Genomic DNA, 25,634 nt, shown 5'->3' on the forward strand with positions numbered 1-25,634 from the left:
TTGTATATTCATCCATTAATTTACATAGTTATCCATATTATCTCTGACAGCGGGTGGCGTTAGAGATCCACTATGTGCCTCCAGAGAGCCGACAGTTTGTCGTAAATCGTACGAGAGGACAGTCACAATCGAAGTAGCCCCAGGAGAATTCTAATTATCCTACGAGTCAAAGAATGAGATGTTCTGTGTGCATCTTTACCACGGCCACAAAACAGAACATAACAAAGTACCAACAGTGCAGATAACCACGGAGAAGATGGGACAAAACAGACTGAAGAAAGAAAAAAGAAAATTCTTACACTTACCTGGTAAGCGACTGGCAACTGGAACTCAACACACGGATGACTGTGACGTTAGAAATGGAAAGTCTGAAGGCACTTCACCAGCTTCAGGTCACCGGTAATGTGGACGAGAATTGGCGTGTTTTTCAGCAGCAATTCAAACTCTTCATTGCAGCCCTTCGCCTGCAGGGACAGCCTGGGGAGAGGCATATTACGTTGCTGCTCACGGTAGCAGGACCTGAAGCCATCAAAATGTTTAATACCTTCACGTTCGACAGCGAAGCAGAAAGCAAAACCTTTAATGAAGTAATTAAACACTTTGATCGGCATTGCTTCACGAAAAAAAAGAAACGTTTGAGCGTTTTATCTTTCACACGCATACTCAGGAGGCATGCAAATCTTTTCATTGTTTTCTCACCGACTTGGGATTGAAGGTGTGGGGTATTATCATAACTATCAGCATTGCAATGGTTAATGTAGTGTCAAGGTTAGCCACTAGAGGGAGCTACAGTTACAAGTATATTATAGAATTTACACTGCAGAAGGAGGCCATTCGGTCCATCGAATCTGCACTGGCTCTTGGAAAGAGCATCCTCCCAAGACCACACCTTCATCCCATCCCCATAACCCCACCCAACACTAAGGGCAATTTTGGACACTAAGAGCAATTTAGCATGGCCAATCCACCTATCCTGCACATCTTTGGACTGTGGGAGGAAAGCAGAGCACCCAGAGGAAACCCACGCACACACGGGGAGAACGCACAGACTCCGCACAGACAGGGACCCAAGCCGGGAATCGAACCTGGGACCCTGGCGCAGTGAAGCATTTGTGTTAACCACTTTGCTACCATGCTGCAGGCTGTGATGCTGGACCTTAGGAGAGGAGTAATAAAGAGAGGCGTGAACGTATCATGGCAACGAAAAAGAAACAACAATAGACAAATCAAACCGCTGTCAAAACTTCGAAAAGGCGACTTTGTGAGAATTCAGAATCCAGAAGGAAGCTAGCAACATGTTGCAAAAGTTCTGAAACAAGTCGCACCAAGGTCATACTTAGTAAAAACAGAACAAGGATCGCTGTTAAGGAGAAACAAACGAGCGTGTCAAACATAGAGTTCAACCTCAGCTTTCAAATGTTGTACCAGGTAACATATTCAAGGAGCTTGCCTTTCCAGATCCTTACTTAGCACAGACACAGGAAGAAGATGTGGCAAAGCAATCAAACATCTTGAATATTCCATTGAGACGATCTACGAGAAGAAGACTGCCAGTGAGACTTAATTTGTGACGACTGTATAATGAAACATTTGCTCATCTAAGTGATGTTTACAGTTATTTACGAATTAATGTACAGGATTATACTGAGTTTATGATTGTTACTAGCTAATAGTCAGAATTACACCTGTAAGGTAAGGGTTAAAAAACAATAATAATAATCATAATGTTTTTTATTGTCACAAGTAGACTTACATTAACACTGCAATGAAGTTACTGTGAAAAGCCCCTAGTCGTCACATTCTGGGGCCTGTTCGGGTACACAGAGGGAGAATTCAGAATTCTCAGCTGGTACGGGAATTGAACCCGCGCTGCTGGCCTTGTTTTGCATTACAAACCAGCTGTCTAGCCCACTGAGCTAAATCACAATCAATGTTTTAATAATTTTCTTTTACAAAGAAAAGGGGATGTGGTATTATCATAACTTTCAGCGTTGCAAGAGGTAGCTAGTGAAGGTCAGAGGAGCAGATAGTGTAAGCGAGTGTAGGTCATAGTTTAAACCAGCAGTGAGATTAACTGGAGGTGAGTGTAGTTTAGATGTTATTAATCAACTGTGTATTCTTAAGGAGTACCTGTCGAGTACAAGATAGGAGTATAAATAAATTAATAGCTTTGTTTAAGTTAAAGCTATTTTGTGGTCTTTCTGAACACTATGCCAACCATCCTGAAATAAGCAACACAAAGAACAGCACAGAAGGCGCATTCATGCAATTTTAGTACTTTAAAATCGTCGATGATCTGCGATCTGTGTTCGGGATATTGGCTGATAAGGTCTGTGAGAGGCCATTGAGGGAAGTAGAGCTTCAACAAGAAAACGCTATCAATGTTTGTCATGCAAGCGAGCTCCCTGCACAGCAGATTAGCACGCTCAATCTGAAACATTTGTTGCCAATGTGGCAGAAAACGCCAGCGCCAGAAGCACAGTGAAGCAGTCAAAGAAGAAACGTGGTCTCAGTGCGGGCGACCATTTTAAGGGGCCGGCCAGTTCCGCCACTTTGTGCCAGCGATGCAGCAATCGACATTTGCCACGCCAATGTCCTGCATTCGGGAAGGTCTGTTCCAAATGTGGAAGTCTTTGCTAGGCAATGTTTGTCACGTCCAAAACAGGACCAGTTAACTTAATTATTGAGATATACATAGAAGACCTGGCTGCTATTGATATAATTTCAACTGAGGACACGAATAATACGAACAGGCAAAATGGAAAAATTTTCCTTACAATTTGCAGCCATAGTGGTGTGGGTGCGAATAACATAGTAGATAGACGGACCATTCCATTGTTGATTAATGGCACACTAATCAAATGCAAGCTCGACACAGGAGCAACGGCCAACTTTATCACTTTGGCAGCTTTAAAAGGGTTGAAAACTAAACCGAAAATGGTTCGTCGATCAGCACTACTGAAAGACTATAATGGTAATGAGATCACAACGTTAGGAGCATGTGAGCTTGCAGTAACAGTAAAGACATAACTCGCATGATTAAATTTTCCACAGTGGAGACAGAGCGCGAATCGCTCATGGAAGTGGAAGCGTGTGAAGCACTTGGGCTCGTTAAGTGGGTTTATATTGCAGAATGCATGGTATCCCACCAAGCTGCATCCATAGAGTCCATCATATAGGACATCCGGAAATATTTCAAGACTTTGACAATCTGCCTTTTATGTATCGCATCCAATTGAAGGAGAATGCGACATCAGTCAGACACACAGCTCCATTGAAGGACAAAGTGAAGGCCGAGTTAGATAGAATGATGGCTCAAAGAGTCATCGAATGCATAGACAAACCTACAGACTCGGTTAACTCTGTGGTGTGCTTCAAGAAGTGGAATAATGACCTACGAATATGCATGGCCCCAAAGACCTCAACCCTAACATTAAGAGAGAGCACGACCCAATTCCGAAGAGGGAGGAAATAGCATGCGAGACGGCTGGAGCGACATGTTTCAGTAAGTTGGATGCATCACACAAGGCTTCTAGCAGCTCAAACTGGACAAAGCAAGCACAAAGCTGTCGACATTTAACACACTCTTTGGGCGCTATTGTTTCCTTTGCACGCCATTTGTCATAATATCTGCTTCAGAAATTTTCCATCGTGCCATGGAGCACATAGCTGAAGGGTTACCAGCTGTCCAGGTCTGTGTGGATGACATAATAATTTGTGGGTCCACATGCGACGGGCATGACAGAAGGCTTTTCAGGGTCTTAAGAAGTAAAAAAAGAATGGCCTAAAGCTTAACAAAGTAATTGGGGTTGAGAGCATCACCTTCTTGGTGGATAGGCTCTCTGCACAAGGTGTGCAGCCGGATCAAGGCTATTTTAACAATGCCACATTCCACAGATCAAAAAGGCATCCTACGGATGTTAGGGATGGTCAACGTTGTTGGCAAATTAATTCCCAACCGAGCATCCAAAATGTCTCATATCCGAGATACAATCAAAAAGGATGCAGTGTTCCAATGGCCTCCGAGACATTAGTAGCAATGGCAAGCATTGAAAATCTCCTTGACTACAGTGCTACGGTTCTAACATTTTTTTGATCCGGAAAAAAGACAAAAATTTCAACTGATGCATCTAAAGGTGGCCTGGAAATGGGGTTACTGCAGCATAATGCAGAAGCCAGCTGGCTCCCTGTGGCATACACATACAGAGCAATGTCAGAGACGGCGCGCAGGTATGCACAAATTGAAAAAGAATGCCTCAGGTTAGTCAACCGTTTGGTTCCATGATTATGTGTATGGTCTTCCGATGTTTCTTGCGGAGACAGACTACAGGCCACTTGCGTCAATTGTATAGAAACATTTGAGCAAAATATCCCTGAGTATCCTGTGCATGATGATGAAGTTCCAACGCAATGATTTTGACCTAATATACACACCAGACAAGCATTTCATTGTTGCTGGCACGCTTTCTCAAGCCACGGGCATTAAAGAAATACACCTGATTGAGGAGGACATGCAAGTCCATGTCAATCTCGTCACTGCATTTCTTCCAGTCTCTGATGATGTCGTGTCTAATCAAGGAAGAAGTGGCCAAGGACACAGTTCTCCAAAAAGTAATAAAATATCTCCATGAGGGATGGCCTAAGAGCTCCTGCTCGAGCAATTACAATGTGAAGGCAGAGTTGAGTGTGATGAATGAAATTCTACTGTGGCTGCAGAGGATTGTGATTCCACCACTCATTCTCAAAAAGCTCCATGAAGGGCACCTGGGCAGTGAGAAGTGCAAGCACAGGGCCAGGAATACAGTTTATTGACCTGCGTCACTCAAGACATCACAGCCATGGTTGATAGCTGTGACACTTGTCAGAAGTTCCAGTGCAAGCAGAAGAAAGAGCCGATGTACATGGGTGAAATCATCGCAACTCCTTGGCAGAAGGTGGCATGGATCTTTTTCACTTCAATGGAAAAGACTACCTTTTGGTCTTCGACCACTTCTCTAATTATCCAGAGGTAGCACAGTTAGCGAACTCAACAGCTTAGTGTGTTATCCAACATGCGAAAGAGATTTTTGCCCAGCATGGGATACCAAACACTGTTATGACTGATAATGGTCCTGCCTTCCATTACGGCTCACCCTGTGGATAGAGAAATGGAGTGGAAACCGCTTCTTCAGAAAAGGAGGCAGAAGGGGTTCTATGACAGATCCGCCAGGAAGCTCCAGCCACGGCATCCAGGCGACACGGTTAGACTGGAGGATGCCAATGGAAATGGAGGCATGCAAAGGAACTGCAACAGGCAGGTCCATATTCGTTTCTCACCATCACAGAGGATGGCTCAGTCTTGCGGAGAAACCGAAGACCGCTGTTGAATGTTCAACATCCCTTTGTTTTGAGTCCAACAGAAGAGTTGGTAAGTAATCCGAAAACACTTGAAGAGGATGTCGCAGGCTTGCAGTACCAAGGTGCCCAGTTGGCATTTTGCCCGCACTGAGGATCAGGTCCGGGGGGTGCCATGCCCTTATTAGGTGAGGTGCAGGAGGGGGCTTGAGGGGTCCAGAGGTTGGGTCAGGGGTTCGAGAGAGCGAGGTTCCTGCATTGGCCAGCGGAGCTCCTCCGTGCAGGAAATGTGACTGAGTACGGCCTCGGTGGGACCTTCCCTGCAGAGGCCCAAAAAACTAATAGAGTGCCGTCCCATAGCGGAGTCGTTCCGATGCTTGTAGTGCAGTAGGGATTAATGAAGTTGTGAAACTTAATTGGGTTTAGAGTCAAATTTCAGGATTCCTGGTGTCATTCAGTCCAGCGCACACTCTTCAGGCGGTGGGGATCAGAGCACCTCTCAGGCAGCCTTTACAAGACCCTGTGTACTTAGCTTGATAGTGTATCCCAGTAGCCCCAGGGTCCTGTGGGGATTTTCTCCACAGGGGGGATGTAGGCTGCTGGGAATGATCCTTCTCAGGGTAACTCTGGAAAACCTCCATTCTACCCCTGTTGGAATCCTGTTGGATTTTTCACTCTGCCCACCCTGTTCCTGATCCTTCCTGATCAGTTTGCCGAGTCTTATTCCTCCCTGGATAAAAATAAATTACTGTGGATGCTGGAATCTGAAACGTTTCACAAAAGGGAAAATGCTGGAAAATCTCAGCAGGCCTGGCAGCATCTGTCGGGAGAGAAAAGAGCTAACGTTTCGATTCCGGTGACTCTTTGTCAAAGCTAATAGACAAAGTGGGAAACATTTATACTGTGGAACAAGAATGAAAGATGAGTCATAGCCACAGAAACCCAGGGAAACTTGGTGCTAATGGCCACAGAAACCAAGGGGAAAGTGTGCTAATGGCAGTCCCCAGGGAGGACAAAAGAAGTGAAAGGTCAACCAGCAGGGAAACTAACATCAGAGGATGAACTGTAGATGTGGGAGGAGGGGAAGCGGGAAGCAAAGAGGAGAAAGGTGCAGGAAAGGTGGATAAGATTAGGGGGGGGGGGGGGGGAATTCATCAACTTTGCTTCCAGTTTCCACCTCTCCATCACTTTCACCTGGTCCATCTCAGACACTTCCCTTCCCTTCCTTGATCTTTCTGTCTCCATTTCCAGCAATAGACTATCCACTAATATCCACTACAAGCCCACTACAGCTATCTGGACGACAGCTCTTCACATCCTACACCCTGTAAGGACTCCATCCCTTTCTTTCAACTCCTTCGCCTCCGTCGCATTTGATCCGATGATGCCACTTTCCAAAATAGTACTTCGAAACTGTGTTCCTTCTTTCTCGACCGTGATTTTCCACTTACAGTTGTGGACAGGGCCCTCAACAGTCTGTGGTCCATCTCCCACGCCACTACCCTCGCCCCCTCCACTCCCTCCCAGAACAAGGATAGCCAACTCCAGCATGATGCCACCACCAAAAACATCTTCCCTTCACTCCCTCTGTCAGCATTCCACAGAGACCGTTCCCTCCGAGACAATCTAGTCCACTCCTCCGCCATACCCAGTACCTCTCCCATCACCCATGGCACCTTCCCATGCAATCGCAGAAGGTGTAACACCTGCCACTTTACCTTGTCCATGCTTAACATTCCAGGCCCAAAACACTCATTCCAGGTTAAGCAGCGTTTCACTTGCATCTCTTCCAATTTGATCTACTGCATTCGCTGCTCCCAATGTGGTCTCCTCTATATCGGAGAGACCAAATGCAGACTGGTTGATCGCTTTGCTGAGCATCTTCGGTCTGTGCCCATTCAGGACCCTGACCTACCTGTTGCTTGCCATTTTAACAAAAGACCCAGCTCCCATGCCCACATGTCTGTTCTTGGCCTGCTGCAATGTTCCAGTGAAGCGCAACGCAAACTGGAGGAACAACATCTCATCTTCTGGTTAGGCACGATACAGTCTTCCGGCCTGAACATCGAATTCAACAACTTCAGATGATCAGCCCTACCTCGACCCATTTGTTTTCATTTCATTTTAACTGTCTTTTACCATTTCTTTCTTTCTTAATATACATTTAATTTTTTCCCCCCCAATCTTATCCACCTTTCCTGCACCTTTCTCCTCTTTGCTTCCCCCTTCCCCTCCCCCACACCTACAGTTTATCCTCTGATGTTAGTTTCCCTGCTGTTTGACCTTTCACATCTTTTGTCCTCCCTGGGGACTGCCATTAGCACAATTTCCCCTTGGTTTCTGTGGCCATTAGCACCCGGTTTCCCTGGGTTTCTGTGGCTATGACTCATCCACGGTATAAATATTTCCCACTTTGTCTGTTGGCTTTGACAAAGAGTCATCGGACTCGAAACGTTAGCTCTTTTCTCTCCCGACAGATGCTGACAGACTTGCTGAGATTTTCCAGCATTTTCCCTTTTGTTTCTTATTCCTGCCTGGATGTGTTTCCCTAAAGCTCGATAGAGTTGGGGCTAGATTCTTCGCCACATTTCTGTTTCAGCACGCCGGCAGGATGCTCCATTACGCCGGCTGGTCAATGGGGTTTCCCATTGTGGGGCAGCCCACGCCGTCGTGAAACCCCCGGGCTGCCGGCAAAACGGAGCTTCCCGCCGGTGGAGAATCCAGCGCCTGCAGTTTGTTACACACACAATACTAAACACATGCGGCGTGATTCTCCGTTGGTGGGATCCTCCACTTGGCCGGCAGCGCACTCACATCCGCGGATTTCCCGACGGCGTGTGTTGGCCACAGTGGGAAACCCCAATGGCTGGCTGCTGGGACAGAGGAGCCCGCGCCAGAAAACGGATCTGGTGGGACAGAGAATCCCACCCCTGATGTTTTCTTTAGTGCGAGCTCGTACACCTGGACCAAACACACCTGTACCAGGTAAATCTGTTTCTAAGCTACTGCTTGTGTTTTCAGCTTACATTTGGTCATGCTGAATAGACAAGTAGTGACAATTGAAAGTTTGAAATGCTGTGTGATATTTTAACAAAGAATGATTGTGTGAGAGTGAGGGGTGTGAGTCACTTACCTGTAACTGGTCCTTAAACTACCTGGAATTGTTATTTCTGTTTCTGAATCTCACCTTCCTTTCCCTCAGAAATAGAACTCTGAGGATTTCTCTTTCACTAGCATTAGTGATTCGGGAATTCTGTGTGGAAAGTCTTGGTACAATTTTAACCAAACCCTCCTGTTGGGAAACTAATGGGATTGGGTGTAACACTAGTTGAAATTAGTGGAGAGCATATTGACCCGGATGTAAACCGGCATTCCGCACAATCCTGAGGGAAAAATTAATTTCACAATTTTTGCAATTTACTTGGTTCAAAGTGTGGCACTGATATATGTTCATTTAAATTTGATAACCAAAATTGTTCTCGCTGCACAGGGAACTTGTCATTCTAAATAGTACATGCCCGAACTTTAACCTTCCCTCAAAAATGAAAACAGAGAGTTACTGATCAGTGCTTCTTGCAAAGCAATCATGGCAGTGTGTAAACATGTGAAGCTTGGGATGTAATGTATTGGCAGGGACGTTATATATGTGGATAAATATTTTAATCTTTTCCAGATCACTCGCCTGTTCCAGTATCTGGGTCCCTTGGGGAGCAGGTTGTGCTGCCCTGTACCTACATTGGGAATGTCCCAGTCTCCGATTTACACGTAATCTGGGAGACTCCCGAACATGAGGTTTTACACAGCTTTGTCAATGGGAACGATAATTTGACAGAACAACACCCACAGTTCAGAAACAGGACACAGCTGTTCAAAAATCAACTGGAACAAGGAAACTGGTCAGTTCTGATCTCTGACCTCAGGAAATCAGACCAGAACCAGTTTGTCTGTCGGATTTCTGATAGAACCAATGTGTACTTTCATCAACATGTTAATCTCTCTGTAACAGGTGAGTGGTTTCTGTTTCAGGTATTCTGCGTTTTATCTCTGATTTTATGGGTCCGGCCCTCTAGTGGTTATGTTACTAAACTTGTAATCCAGACACCTGAGCTAATAAGCCAGAGAATACATAGATACACATAGATACATAGAACATACAGTGCAGAAGGAGGCCATTTGGCCCATCGAGTCTGCACCAACCCACTTAAGCTCTCACTTCCACCCTATCCCCATGACCCAATTACCCCTCATAACCTTTTTGGACGCTACGGGCAATTTTTCATGGCCAATCCACCTAACCTGCACGTCTTTGGACTGTGGGAGGAAACCCGAACACCCGGAGGAAACCCACACACAGTATGGGCTGAATTGTCCTTTTGGGTGACTATGTTCCCTTGCTGGAGATGAATCATATCTGATTTGCGCTTGCGCCTGACCACATCAAAAACAGTAAGGTGTTCTCACATCCTCTTCTTCTCTGCAGAAAACACTTTACTGCTTTTGATGTGGTCAACAGCTGACAATCATAACTAGATTTGTAGTGTGGGTGGAACAGTAACACAGTGGTTATCACTGTTGCTTAACAGTGGCAGGGTCCCAGGTTCGATTCCCGGCTTGGGTCACTGTCTGTGCGGATTCTGCACGTTCTCCCCGTATCTGAGAGGGTTTCCTCCGGGTGCTCCAGTTTCCTCCCACATGTCCCGAAAGGTGCTTGTTAGGTGAATTAGCCATTCTGAATTCTCCTTCAGTGTACCCGAACAAGTGCTGTAGTGTAACGACTAAGGGATTTTCACATTATCTTCATTGTAGTGTAATGTGAGTTTACTTGTGACACTAATTTAAAATTTTTTTTTAGAGTGCCCTATTCATTTTTTCCAATTAAGAGTAAATTTAGCGTGGCCAACGCATCTACCCTGCACATCTTTGGGATGTGGGGGCAAAACCCACACAAACACGGGGAGAATGTGCAAACTCCACACGGACAGTGACCCAGAGCCAGGATCAAACCTGGGACCTTGGTGCCATGAGGCAGCAATGCTAACCACTGCTCCACTGTGCTGCCCTGCTAGTGACACTAAGATTATTATTATTAAGCATTGTGTCTCGTTACACAGCAGGATACTTGAGATCCATTGAAGTATGATGAGAAAATAAATGAACCAATCCAGACAGCTGGCTGTATGCAAGCTGTTAATCACAGCCTAGTACCATAAATGTCCCATTGTTGTGAATGAAAGCCTTGCTGACCAAAGACCTGTAGGGATTTAAACCCGAGAAATGTTGTTTTTTGTTTCCTATGAATTCACAGCTTCTGCTTTCTCTGCCTGAGTCAGCAGCAGGAGTAGGGCACAGATGAGGTTTTAAAGCAGTGATTTTTTTTCACTGTCTATCTGCACTGTTGTCTGGCTTCCAGGTAGGCAGATCTGTTGTGGTGGGTTGGGAAGGGGCTGTAATGGGGGATTTCTGAAGGAGGGGGCTCTGTTGTGGGAGTCTCAAATGAGGGGGTCTCTGGTGGGAGGCCTGATAGGGGTGAGGTGGGCATGATTTGCATTATGGGATGGGGGGTCATCCAATGGACTTTGGGGGCACCCACCTTGAAGACTTAGCCCCTTGGCCCACCGGGAGGTCCACCGCGCCAGGGCCGCACTGGGAAATACCTGCACCAATCTATGCCCACGTGAATCCAGGCCCAGAGGGATGGAGAATCTGATGCCCAGCCTGTTAAAAGAAAGAAATGGGTCAATTTGACCTATTTGCACCCTTCAGCTGACACAGGATACGAACCTCGATTTCGCCAACAGCGGGAGATGGGAGAATCGGAAACGGCCGATCCCATTTTTTCCCTGAAGTTGGATTCTCCGCTGCATTGGAATCTCCGCTACTGGCAGAGGGCAACAGAGAATCCAGCCCTGGGAGTTCAGATGCCACCAGGGCATTTTCAGAATTTAAATGCAGTTTACTGAATAAAAATCTGGAAATATCAAGTTTGTCCCAAGTGATCATGAAGATGTTGTGTTATTGGAAAACCCCAATTGGTTCACTAATGTCCTTCAGGAAAAGACATCTGCCGTGCTTATCCAGTCAGTTCTGTATGTGACTCCAGTCCCACCTTAACCTGGGTGACTTTTAACCGTCCTCTGACTGGCTCGGCCACTTCACTCCGTTTGTATCAAACCACTAGGCAGAAAGACCAGAATAAAATTGAACGGATCAGCAGCTGTGACCCAGGTATTGAATCAGGAAACAACACAGACACACCCAGCCCAGTCGACACTGCAATGTCCCCTCACTAACATCTGGGGACTGGTGTCCAAGTTGGGAGAGCTGTGTGACATAGTCATACTCACAGAATAAACCCTACATCCCAGATTCCTCGATCACCATCCCGGGGTATGTCCTGTCCCACCGGCAGAGGTGGGGGCAAGTGGTATACAGTCAGGAGAGAGTGGTCCTGGGAATCCTCAACATTGAACTCAGTGGAAAATAGTGATCCCAGTGTAAATGATCCAAGGTGAAACTTAATTTATATTTATTCTAGATTTCAGTGGGCTATTGGGTTTAATTGAAGGGAGGCTGCTGCTGGTCAGTGTCCAGTTGTCTCTATTGGAAAGCATGTATCAACCACATAGTGGGGCAGTTTGTGTGTGCACAGAGCTGTGGGGTGGCCTTGTGTATGTGTGATTACGGGTATCTAACCTCCCACATCCCTCAAGGACCAGAATTAACCAGGGATCTGTTTGTTCTGGGGATGGTTCTGAAACACTAGGTGCTAAAGGTCCCGACTGTTAGTTTTCTTCATGTGTCCTCGTCTGTTCAATCCCTTTGTTCTGTCTTTAGGGCGTGGACTCTCTACTGGAGCAAGAGCTGGATTGGGAATCGGAATTCCTGTTTCTGTGGTTGCTGGAATTGTGGTTTTCATAATTCTAAAAAGACAAAGCCGGTGAGTTCTAGAATGTTCCACTGTTTCCATTTCAACCTGTGTTTTGTTTTACAATGCTTAGTTCAATGTTGCCGAACTCGATGGGCGGGAATTCGGCCAACACCGAAATTGGGAAAGGCAATTGGTTTGAGAAGTGGTCCTGATGCTGAAATCATGGCCAGCGCTGGGATCATGTCAAGTTGCAATTCTCTGGTCCCTCCCAATGCATCCCACTCCGCAGGTACAGTAAACGCCTTTTGCATATCATTAGCGGGCCTGGCCCGGTATTCTCTGGGGCCTCTGCGAATGCTCTGCCTCTGCCGGGTTGATTCCCAACGGCGAGGTTCATTTGTGCTTTTTAAAATCGGGAAACCGACGCCGTGCCTGATGAGGGAGAGAAAGAGAAGGTAGGACATGCAGAGGAGCGATTGTGGGCTGCCTGACCTGACATTGGCTGGGCTGGCTGGGGGGGTTGGGGGGGCCCTTCCAAGCCTTGGAGGGGAGGGCGACCAGGGGAAAGGCTGTAGGGCCAGGGTGTCTAGGCATGGACCACCATTGCTGCAGCCTGCATGACAGCCATCTTTCTACGCACTCCACTGACCACCCACAGTAGCCCGTGGTTCTGCAGAGTGACACTGGCCATATGGGTGCCCCAGTTAACTGACAGAGTACCCTTCATCGTCCAGTATTTCCCCAAAGCGAATGAACTGCGACATCCTCTTTGCAGCCTTCAACACGTCATCGATCAAGCCAAACATCTTGCCAAGGTCATCCCCACACCCCCACTACTTGCCTTCAAACAACCGCGCACCCTCAAACAGACCATTGTTTGCAGCAAACTACCCAGTCTTCAGAACAGCGACCACGACACCACACAACCCTGCCATGGCAATCTCTGGATATTGACATGGATACCACCATTACACGTGAAAACATCACCCACCGGGTACGTGGTACATACTCGTGCGACTCGGCCAACGCCGTCTACCTCATATGTCACCCAGGCCCACATCTCCACCCTATCCCCATAACCCAGTAACCCCACCCAACACTAAGGGCAATTTTGGACACTAAGGGCAATTTACCATGGCCAATCCACCTAACCTGCACATCTTTGGACTGTGGGAGGAAACCGGAGCACCCGGAGGAAACCCACGCATACATAGGGAGAACGTGCAGACTCCGCACAGTGACCCAAGCTGGGAATCGAACCTGGGACCCTGGAGCTGCGAAGCATTTGTGCTAACCACTTTGCTACCATGCTGCCCAAAGGATGCCCAGGAAAGGATGTCCCTCGGCGTGGTATATTGGCGAGACCATGCACACGCTGCGACAATGGATGAACGGACATTGCACGACAATCGCCAGGCAGGAATGTTCCCTTCCAGTTGGGAAACACTTCAGCAGTTAAGGGCATTCAGCCTCTGATCTTCAGGGAAGCGTTCTCCAAGGCGGCCTTCAGGACGCGCGACAACGCAGAATCGCCGAGCAGAAACTTATAGCCAAGTTCTGCACACATGAACACGGCCTCAACCGGGACCTTGGATTCATGTCGCATTACATTCACCCCCCACCATCTGACCTAGGCTTTCAAAATCCTACCAACTCTCCTGGCTTGAGACAATTCACACCTCTTTAACCTGGGATTGTCCCTCTCTCCACTTGCTCCATCTGGAGCTGTAAAGACTTAATTACCTGCAAAGGCTTGCATTCAAAGTATCGTCTTGCATATTTGACTTTGTCTACATATATGTTCCTGGAACCCACCTCTTCATTCACCTGAGGAAGGAGCTGTGCTCCAAAAGCCAGTGATTCAAAACAAACCTGTTGGACTTTAACGTGATGTTATAAGACTTCTTACTGTTGTCACCCCAGTCCAATCCAGCATCTCCACATCATATCTCCCACAAGTGACGATCTAACCACTGCCCCCTTGACATGCAATGGCATTACCATTGCTGAATCCCCAACATTTAACATCCTGGCATCCTGGGGGTTACCATTAATCAGAAGCTGAACTGAACTCACCACATTAACACTATGGCAACCAGGGCAGGTCAAAGGCTAGAAAACGTACGATGAGTAACTCACCTCCTGACCCCCGAAAGCCTGTCCACCACCTATAAGGCACAATTCAGGAGTGTAATGGAATATCCTTCAAGGAGCAGTGCTCTGAAAGCTAGTGATTTGAAACAAACCTGTTGGACTTTAACCTGGTGTTGTCAGACTTCTTACTGTGCTCACCCCAGTCCAACGCCGGCATCCCCACATCATGGTCCCTTAATCCAGACGGAGGATTCAATCTCTGGGAAGGTTCTCAGATTTCCCGTTTTACTCAATATCTACATCTCCTTGCTCACCACCCATCATAAGATCATAAGACATAGAGCAGAATTAGGCCACTTAGCTCATCGAGTCTGCTCCGCCATTCAATCATGGCTGATATTTTTCTCATCCCCATTCTCCTGCTTTCAGCCTCATATTCTCCCCTCACAGTGGGAGGAGGAACTATTGCAGGGTTCTCTAACTCTATCCTCTGACCCTTCCCCTGTTGGTCAACGCAGCTCCTGTGGAGTGTCCAGCTCTTGCCCAATGCCTCCCCTATGAGCCTCCTCTCCTCCACACTCTGCTCCATCACCATGCAGCTCCCGTGACCCATTTTCCAACTGGTTTTGGTACCCAGGATGTTGAGTCGAATTTAATCGGTCTGTGCTCCTTTACACACTTGTCCAAAGTTTTGGATTCTTTTAATGTAACCTGAACTCTGCTGGTTTTTCGCTCCTAGGAAACGAAATAGACACCAGATCAATCAAAATGAAGCATCTAACGGCGTCTCTTTGACAGAGGTGACCTGTTCAGGTGAAGCACGGGGCCTTGTGACAACAGCACCTGAGCATCAGGATGGAGCGGCTAGAGAACAAAACCTTCTGAGGAGTGGGATTGTCCAGATTCCACTGAACTGAGCCTGGGTCAGGGAGGGGAAAATCAGCCCAGTTTTGTGGCTTGTGAGTAATTCCTGGTGGGTAGTCTGAGTCTAGGATTGGGATCAACAATCACTTCCCACTTTGCACAAACCCTTCTGACCAGCACAATCTGATGAGGGAGACTCCCAGTGGAGGTGTCACTCATTACCAGAAAAACGTTTCCAACTATTTCAATCTCTGCCTTATCTGTCGGCATTCCTGTGATAGACTGTGCCCAAACCCAATCTCAGGAACATACACCTCTAGCCGTGTAACCCACTAATCACTGCCTGTGTGAGATGGTAACTTTCAAAATATCCTATTTGATGAGTGAGTGGGAACATCGAGTAGTTTCTGATGAATTTATTAACTCGTTCGCAGTGTGAATGATGCTGCCAGGGCTCCGTTTATTGTCCATCTCTATTTGACCCACTGCAGTCCTTGTAGTGATGATGCTCCCACAGTGCTGAACGTGGGCAGAGGCTACAGAATCTCCCTCTGCAGCAGCATTCACTTGTCAAAAACCATTGGATGCTTGGCAGGGATTTATCATCAGCAGTACCCTGAAGTCCCGCTGGTGAGGACAACCAGAAAATCCCACTTTACAATATTGTTAGCAAATCCTTTACATCCAGATTCAGATTCTGGATGGTTTTCAGATTTAAATAGCATTGATCCTTGCAACACTGCGCTAATTACATCTTACCATTCTGAAAATGTCAAGTTTGTTCCTACTCTGTTTTCTGTCTGTTAACCGATCACAATCCATGTTAATATTATAACCCCCAATCTCTGTGCCTCATTGAAGACTTTCTGAAAATTCCAAAGTACTCATGGTTCCCCATATCAATACAAGGGAAGAACAGGTCCTGAAACTTTCTGGACAAGTAACTTGAACATGTTGTGTTGAGAGAGATAACATTGTTTCAATTTGTACCAGGCCGATGTATCGTATGCTGTGCCAACTGACATTAAATGTCACAAGAAATGTGTCTGAGCCAAAAATAGACACTATTTTGTACTGAGCAAATTCAATAATGTGTTGACATGCAGGCATTTTGTGTTGTATTTAATTCATGTGCAAGTTGCTTGCCTGTCATGATCACTCCTATCATTAGTCTACCCTACAATACTTCACAGTTCCCCAGTGCAGCTGCACCCGGTGGGTTTGGGGGGATTATGAGGGTTGGGGCTCTCACTGAATGTGTAGCCTGTGTCACCAGCTGCTATAAGGCTGGAGGATAGCAGGGTGACGTGTGCCTCCTTCCACCACAGGGTGGGACCGGTATTTATCACACAGATATCACAGAATTTACAGTGCAGAAGGAGGCCATTCGGCCCATCGAGTCTGCACCAGCTCTTGGAAAGAGCACCCTTCCCAAGGTCAACACTTCCACCCTATCCCCATAACCCAGCAACCCCACCCAACACTAAGGGCAATTTTGGACACTAGGGGCAATTTATCATGGCCAATCCACCTAACCTGCACATCTTTGGACTGTGGGAGGAAACCGGAGCACCCGGAGGAAACCCACGCACACACGGGGAGGATGTGCAGACTCCGCACAGACAGTGACCCAAGCCGGAATCGAACCTGGAACCCTAGAGCTGTGAAGCAATTGTGCTATCCACAATGCTACCATGCTGCCCTCTTCACTTGAGCTGTCCATCCGTCAGTCGATGGACTCAGCGAGGTATCTGATAGGAGTAACTCATTATTTCAACAATTACAAAAACACACCCCATGAACTTTGTTTGCATGTGGTGGTGTCCTTTTGTTTACGTGGAACAAAAATAGTAAGTGAGACATCCAGAATAAGCATAACTATTCTAACACTTAGGAACGATGAGACTGCTAATAAATGGAGTTTTATAAAAAGTCTCATCAATTTTCAAATTGGGGAGCAATAACTCTGTGTTGGTTTGTTGTGATTTTTCTCTAACATCAATAAAGAGCTGGTGAGACATGAACTGGGTGAGGGTCTGGGTAAGGGGCTTCCAGTCCCCCTACTGGGGAGCTTGTGTCCATGGGGTACTGGGGTGGAAACACAGTCACTGTTTGAGGGTGGGAATGGGTAATGACAGCAGCAGAGCAGACCATGGGATCACTGTGTTAACACACCACAGCCTTTGATATGAATGAACACAGCAAGCTGATTTGGGAGACCCTTCAGAGCTGGAGACCCTTCAGTCATGATATGCAGACACACATGCACACACACATAATGATATACAGACAAGCAGCTAATGGACACAGAGAACAGGACATGACCAATAAGCAGGCAGGACACTCAAGGGTGGGATCTGACCATAAAAGACACGAGGCACTCACACTCCGCCTCTTTCCACTGATGAATATCTAGAGAGTTAGTCAAGGGTGTTGTTACAATCTCACACCTCCACCATGTGGCTAAGAGCTAGTCTGGTTCAGTCAGACAGAGTAACCACACTTAAATTAACAGAGAGTCGAACTCACTGCGAACTGTGCTAACTGTGCTATTAGTTCAATAAATCTAATTGAATTAACTTCAAGGTCTGGAGTACCTTTCTTCTGATCTAATCTGCATCCAGTTGCAGCCAGTGTTAGACCAGTGTACCTAACACGATACCTTCCTCCGCAAGAACATGAGAATAACTATTCACACATCAAGGGAAGACAACAGCAAACAATATGTAACAGAGGTGAGGTGAGAGTGCCTGTCCTTGACATCAATGCAGTATTTGACTTGAGTGTAGCATCAGGGAGCCTTAGAAAAACTGGAGTCAATGGGAATCAGGGGGAAAACTCTCCGCTGGTTGGAATCAGAGCTGTCACAAAGGAAGATGATTGTGGGTGTTGGAGATTAATCATCTCAGCTCCAGGATATCACTACAGGAGTTCCTCAGGGTAGTGTCCTCGGCCAAACCACCTTCAGTTGCTTCAGCAATGACCTCCTTCTGATGTGTTGGGCAAGCTGGGTCAATGTGGACTGGTTTGAAACAGTGTAGCGAGAGACAGGCTTCCAACACTTGATGAGATGCAACACGATTTAATTTAACATCTAACTATTTTACATGTTCAACTATGGGTTGACACTGCGTTGATTTGACTGGAGACCTGAGGCTAGCCTGACCAGACTAACTGCCTACCACATGGTGTTTGCACTGGCTATTGCTCACGAGCTCTGACTGTCTCAGAGGCTGGATCCCGAGAGAGCGGGAAAACTGGTGCCCTCTGGCTTTATAGAGGTCATGTCCTGTCCGGTGATTGGCTGCTGTATTCTGTGTGCTCACTGGTCATCCTGTGTGTCAATCACTGCCTGTCTGCACCTCATTATATACATGGATGTATATTGTGACATCTACCCCCCCTTTTTTTATATTGTTTGTGTTCAGGTAATAAATATTGAGGTGCATAGACAGTTCATGTCTCTGTGACGGGCGACGAATTCTGGTTGACCGCCTCAACGGTGGATCAGGGGCCGCCTGCTCTTGGATGGGCGGGACTGCCGCCAATGCGGTGGTCGCAGAGGTCAGCAGGATTGCCGGTAGATCGGTGGCCTCGTGGCAGGGCAGGTCCGGAGGAAGCAGTGTGTGAGGTGGGACATCACGGTCGGGTGGCGGGTGAAAGTCTGCGCAGTGCCCGCCTGTTGCGTCGTCGGAAAGGGCCATCAGCCATGCGAACGAGGACCGATCTCGGGGACACTTGCTTGACCACCACAGCTGTGGCGGACCAGCCGCCGTCAGGCAGCTGTACACTAACTCGATCAGCTGGGACCAGCTCAGGGAGATCCATGGCATGAGCGTCGTATGCTGATTTATGTTGGGCCCGAGATTGCTGCATCTTCTGTATGACCGGGAAGTTGTCAAGGTCTGGATCATAGATGGCTGGAACCATCGTTCGTAGTGTGCGGTTCATGAGAAGCTGCGCTGGGGACAGCCCAGTGGACAGCGGGGTCGCTCTGTATGCCAACAGCGCCAGGTTGAAATCGGAGCCTGAGTCTGCAGCCTTACATAATAATCTTTTGACGATGTGGACCCCTTTTTCAGCCTTCCCATTTGACTGTGGGTAGTGGGGGCTGGATGTGACGTGCCGTGAGTGGTATCCCATGTCTGGCAAAAGTTTCCTTGCATGCCTTGATCGCCGCCGCCGACGTGAGGTCAGACAGTCTGACCACTTTGGGGTAATTGGAAAAGTAGTCGACCAGGAGGACATAGTCACGCCCCTTGGCATGGAACAGGTCGACACCGACTTTGGACCACGGGGAGGTCACGGTCTCATGTTGCTGCAGAGTTTCTTTAAGTTGAGCCGGCTGAAATTTTTGACACGTAGGGCATTGAGGACCGTGTTGGCAACGTCCTGGCTGATGCCCGGCCAGTAGACTGCCTTCCGAGCTCTGCGTCGACATTTCTTCACACCCAGGTGACTCTCGTGGATTTGGCCGAGCACCAGAGCTTGCATGCTCTGCGGGATCACAATTCTGTCAAGCTTCATGAGGATGCCGTCTACCACCGTCAGATCGCCCTTGATGTTGTAAAACTGTGGACACTGTCCCTTCTGCCAGCCATTCGTGAGGTGCTGCATCACCCACTGGAGCAGAGGATCCCTGGCCGTTTCCTCACAAATTTGAATGACCCTCTCATCAGAGGCCAGAATGTTGGAGGCACAGAATTGCACCTGCGCGTCTATTTGACATACGATGTCAGTCTGCTCACACGGTGTGGTGATTGACCTGGAAAGTGCATCTGCAACAATGAGCTCTTTGCCCGGGGTGTAAACCAGGTCGAAATCGTAGCGGCACAGCTTGAGAAGGGTGCGTTGTAACCGTGGCGTCATGTCATTGAGGTCTTTTTTTTCTTCTTTTTTTTAAAATTTAGATTACCCAATTATTTTTTCCAATTAGGTGGCAATTTAGCGTGCCCAATCCACCTACTCTGCACATTTTTGGGTTGTGGGGGCGAAACCCACGCAGACACGGGGAGAATGTGCAAACTCCACAGGGATCGAACCTGGGACCTCAGCGCCGTGAGGCGGTTGGGCTAACCACTAGGCCACCGTGCTGCCCCTCATTGAGGTCTTTTTGGATGATGTGAACCAATGGCCTGTGGTTCGTCTCAAATGTGAATTTAGGGAGGCCATACACATAGTCGTGGAACTTGTCGATTCCCGTTAGGAGGCTCAGGAATTCCATCTCAATCTGAGCGTACCGTTGCTCAGTGGGCGTCATGGCTCTGGAGGCATATGCAACTGAGGGCCAGGAGGAGGAGTCATCCCGTTGGAGGAGCACCGCCCCAATACCGTCCTGGCTCGCGTCAGTGGCTATTTTTGTCTCCTTGGCGGGGTCGAAAAACGGCAGCACCGGGGCTTTGGTGAGTTTTGCCCTCAGCCCTCAGGGTTTAAACTAATGTGGCAGGGGGATGGGAACCGATGCAGGAAGTTGGAAGGTAGTAAAACAGGGACAGAAGCAAAAGGAAGTAAGGGGAAAAGTGCAAGGCAGAGAAGACATAGTCAAAAATCTAAAAGGGCGACAGTACAAGGAACAGTGACTGAGGGGAGCACAGTGAATAGGCCCAGTAATAACAAAGGAATAAAACTGGAGATGTTAAGATTCAAAACAGAGGTAAAAAAACCAACATAAGTGTACTTTACCTGAATGCTCGTAATATTCGGAATAAAGTAAATGAGTTGATGGCACAAATCATCGTAAATGACTATGATTTAGTGGCCGTTACTGAAACATGGTTAAAGGATGGTCATGACTGGGAGTTAAATATCCGAGGGCATCAAACTATTCGGAAGGACAGAGTGGATGGTAAGGGAGGTAGTGTTGCTCTGTTATTTAAGGATGACATCCGGGCAATAGTAAGGGATGACATCGGTGCTATGGAGGATAAGGTTGAATCCATTTGGGTGGAAATCAGGAATAGTAAGGCGAAAAAGTCACCGATAGGAGTAGTCTATCGGCCACCAAATAGTAACGATATGGTGGGGCAGGCAATAAACAAAGAAATAACTGATGCATGTAGAAATGGTACAGCAGTTATCATGGGGGATTTTAATCTACATGTCGATTGTTTTAACCAGGTCAGTCAAGGCAACCTTGAGGAGGAGTTTATAGAATGTATCCGCGATAATTTCCTAGAACAGTATGTAATGGAACCTACGAGGGAACAAGCGGTCCTAGATCTTGTCCTGTGTAATGAGACAGGATTGATTCATGATCTCATAGTTAGGGATCCTCTCGGAAGGAGCGATCACAATATGGTGGAATTTAAAATACAGATGGAGGGTGAGAAAGTAAAATCAAATACTAGTGTTTTGTGTTTAAACAAAGGAGATTACAAGGGGATGAGAGAAGAACTAGCTAAGGTAGACTGGGAGTTAAGACTTTATGGTGGAACAGTTGAGGAACAGTGGAGAACCTTCCAAGCGATTTTTCACAGTGCTCAGCAAAGGTTTATACCAACAAAAAGGAAGAACGGAAGAAAGAGGGAAAATCGACCGTGGATATCTAAGGAAATAAGGGAGAGTATCAAATTGAAGGAAAAAGCATATAAAGTGGCAAAGATTGCTGGGAGATTAGAGGACTGGGAAATCTTTAGGGGGCAACAGAAAGCTACTAAAAAAGCTATAAAGAAGAGTAAGATAGAGTATGAGAGTAAACTTGCTCAGAATATAAAAACAGTAAAAGTTTTTACAAATATATAAGACAAAAAAGAGTGGCTAAGGTAAATATTGGTCCTTTAGAGGATGAGAAGGGAGTTTTAATAATGGGAAATGAGGAAATGGCTGAGGAACTGAACAGGTTTTTTGGGTCGGTCTGCACAGTGGAAGACACAATTAACATGCCAGCGACTGATAGAAATGAGGCTATGACAGGTGAGGACCTTGAGAGGATTGTTATCACTAAGGAGGGAGTTATGGGCAAGCTAATGGGGCTAAAGGTAGACAAGTCTCCTGGCCCTGATGGAATGCATCCCAGAGTGCTAAAAGAGATGGCTAGGGAAATTGCAGATGCACTAGTGATAATTTACCGAAATTCACTAGACTCTGGGATGGTCCCGGTGGATTGGAAATTAGCAAACGTGACGCCACTGTTTAAAAAAGGAGGTAGGCAGAAAGCAGGAAATTATAGGCCAGTGAGCTTAACTTCGGTAGTAGGGAAGATGCTGGAATCTATCATCAAGGAAGAAATTGCGAGGCATCTGGATAGAAATTGTCCCATTGGGCAGACGCAGCATGGGTTCGTAAAGGGCAGGTCATGCCTAACTAATTTAGTGGAATTGTTTGAGGACATTACCAGTGCAGTAGATAACGGGGAGCCGATGGATGTGGTATATCTGGATTTCCAGAAAGCCTTTGACAAGGTGCCACACAAAAGGTTGCTGCATAAGATAAAGATGCATGGCATTAAGGGTAAAGTAGTAGCATGGATAGAGAATTGGTTAATTAATAGAAAGCAAAGAGTTGGGATTAATGGGTGTTTCTCTGGTTGGCAATCAGTAGCTAGTGGTGTCCCTCAGGGATCCGTGTTGGGCCCACAATTGTTCACAATTTACATAGATGATTTGGAGTTGGGGACCAAGGGCAACGTGTCCAAGTTTGCATATGGCACTAAGATGAGTGGTAAAGCGAAAAGTGCAGAGGATACTGGAAGTCTGCAGAGGGATTTGGATAGGTTAAGTGAATGGGCTAGGGTCTGGCAGATGGAATACAATGTTGACAAATGTGAGGTCATCCATTTTGGTAGGAATAACAGCAAACGGGATTATTATTTAAACGATAAAATATTAAAGCATGCCGCTGTTCAGAGAGACTTGGGTGTGCTAGTGCATGAGTCACAGAAGGTTGGTTTACAAGTGCAACAGGTGATTAAGAAGGCAAATGGAATTTTGTCCTTCATTGCTAGAGGGATGGAGTTTAAGGCTAGGGAGGTTATGTTGCAATTGTATAAGGTGTTAGTGCGGCCACACCTGGAGTATTGTGTTCAGTTTTGGTCTCCTTACTTGAGAAAGGACGTACTGGCACTGGAGGGTGTGCAGAGGAGATTCACTAGGTTAATCCCAGAGCTGAAGGGGTTGGATTATGAGGAGAGGTTGAGTAGACTGGGACTGTACTCGTTGGAATTTAGAAGGATGAGGGGGGATCTTATAGAAACATTCAAAATTATGAAGGGAATAGATAGGATAGATGCGGGCAGGTTGTTTCCACTGGCGGGTGACAGCAGAACTAGGGGGCATAGCCTCAAAATAAGGGGAAGTAGATTTAGGACTGAGTTTAGGAGGACCTTCTTCACCCAAAGGGTTGTGAATCTATGGAATTCCTTGCCCAGTGAAGCAGTTGAGGCTCCTTCATTACATGTTTTTAAGGTAAAGATAGATAGTTTTTTGAAGAATAAAGGGATTAAGGGTTATGGTGTTCGGGCCGGAAAGTGGAGCTGAGTCCACAAAAGATCAGCCATGATCTAATTGAATGGCGGAGCAGTCTCGAGGGGCCAGATGGCCTACTCCTGCTCCTAGTTCTTATGTTCTTATGTTCTTATGTTCTAACGCCATTCTTTCTCATGAGCGGGCAGCAATTGGAAATCTGTCGACTTTCTGACGAGATGGCGGAGGGCTGTGGTGTGGGACGCCATGTTGGGAATGAACTTCCCAAGGAAGTTGACCATCCCTAGAAAGCGAAGGACCGCCTTATTGTCCTCTGGGGTCTTCATGGCATTGATCGCTGAAACCTTGTCAGCATCCGGCTGCACACCTCGCTGCGAGATGTGGTCGCCAAGGAATTTGATTTCTGATTGACCGAATGAGCATTTGGCTCTATTGAGTCGGAGGCCGTGCTCGTAGATCCTGTGGAATACCCGCTTGAGGCGATCGATGTATTCTTGAGGAGTTGTGGACCAGATTTTGACATCGTCGCCGTACACTTGCACCCCCTCGATGCCCTCCATCATCTGTTCCATGATGCAGTGAAATACCTCTGAGGCAGAGATGATGCCAAAGGGCATTCGGTTGTAGCAGTAGCGACCGAACGGGGTATTGAATGTGCACAGCTTGCAACTGGATGCTTCCAGCTGTATTTACCAGATCCCCTTGGAGGTGTCCACCTTTGTAAAGATTTTGGCATGAGCCATCTCGCTGGTTAACTCTTCTCGTTTTGGTATCGGGTAATGTTCCCTCAGCATGTTGCGGTTTAAATCTGTGGGGTCGGTACAGATTCGAAGGTCCCCTGACGGCTTCTTGATGCAAACCATGGAGCTAACCCAGTCCGTGGGTTCCATGACCTTTGATGTGACGCCCTGGTCCTGGAGGTCTTGCAGCTGCTGCTTGAGGTGGTCCTTGAGGGGTGCGGGCACCCGACACGGTGCGTGAACCACAGGGATGGTGTTTGGTTTCAGCAGGATTTTGTATCGGTGTGGGAGTGTGCCCATACCTTCGAACACGCTATGGTATTGTGCTATGATGTCATTAATTTCAGCCTGGAAGTTTTCATCAGGTGAGGCCGTCGCCTGTGAGGATGACATGGTGTGGACTCGCTGAACCAGGTTCAGGAGTTTGCAGGCCCGAGCACCGAGCAGGGAAGCTCTGTCAGGTCCTACAATCTCAAATCACAGCGTCGCTTTAAGTGACCTATTGGATACTCCAAGTTGGCATGAGCCACTGGCAGCAATGGCATTGCCATTGTAGTCAAGGAGCTGACAGGCCGGTGGAAGAATGCTTGGTCTGATGCGGATGGTGTCGAGATTGGATTTCAAAATGAGGTTCGCTGAAGCGCCGGTGTCCAGCTTGAAACGGATGCGAGCCTTGTTAACTGTAAGGATAGCACACCACTCGTCGTCTGGATCAACGCTCAGGATTGGGAGGTGTTTCACCATCTTTGAGAAAGGCAGCATATGCTTAGTCGTGTCGCGTCTTTTCGTCCGACGTCACTTCGTCCAACGACACTTCTTCCACGTCTTTTGGTCCAATGTCTTTTTGTCCGCACGTCTTTTGGTCCAACGTCTTTTTGTCCAATTATCCAATTACAAATAAACTCCGTATAAAACCATTTAATTGATAAAATGCAAGTACAATACAGCAAGTAAATTTAAAAGTTTACTATGAGAATTTAATTGCTAAAATGCAAGTAATTGATAAAATGCAAGTAAAATACAGCAAAAGTTGAAAAATGCAGTTAAAAAATCTAAAAATGCAGTTAAAAAATCTAAAAGTTTACTAATTACTTAAAATTCCCGAAATATATCACATCACTTAGAGAATACAGTTGGAAAATGTATTCAAAAATTCTTAAAGTTACTTAAAATTGATGTAAATTGTATGCAACATTCCTCAAGAAATCAATTTTTGTTGTAGAATCATATTCAACGACCAATCTTTTGAGGCGTTCAGTTATTTTCTTATATCGCGTACATGAAGTCGACTGATCTCCCCAAAGAATTTGAGCC

At 46.8% G+C, this 25,634-nt stretch overlaps 1 protein-coding gene across 2 annotated transcripts in view; it reads left to right on the forward strand.

Annotated features, from left to right (window-relative positions):
* Positions 1 to 16,558, forward strand: part of LOC119975151 (ICOS ligand-like) — a 64,873-nt gene extending 48,315 nt beyond the window's left edge. The window contains exons 4-5 of one of the 2 annotated variants that reach the window (XM_038814730.1): positions 12,169 to 12,271; positions 15,036 to 16,557. In XM_038814730.1, the coding sequence (XP_038670658.1) occupies positions 12,169 to 12,271; positions 15,036 to 15,213 (281 nt within the window). In that variant the 3' untranslated portion in view covers positions 15,214 to 16,557. Of the gene's footprint in view, positions 1 to 12,168; positions 12,272 to 15,035 lie in introns of both variants that reach the window. The other variant, XM_038814729.1, reaches the window with a different exon arrangement.
* The last annotated feature ends 9,076 nt before the right edge of the window (positions 16,559 to 25,634 follow it).

The sequence above is a fragment of the Scyliorhinus canicula genome, chromosome 12 (genome assembly GCF_902713615.1).
Source record: "Scyliorhinus canicula chromosome 12, sScyCan1.1, whole genome shotgun sequence".
Classification (NCBI taxonomy): domain Eukaryota; kingdom Metazoa; phylum Chordata; class Chondrichthyes; order Carcharhiniformes; family Scyliorhinidae; genus Scyliorhinus; species Scyliorhinus canicula.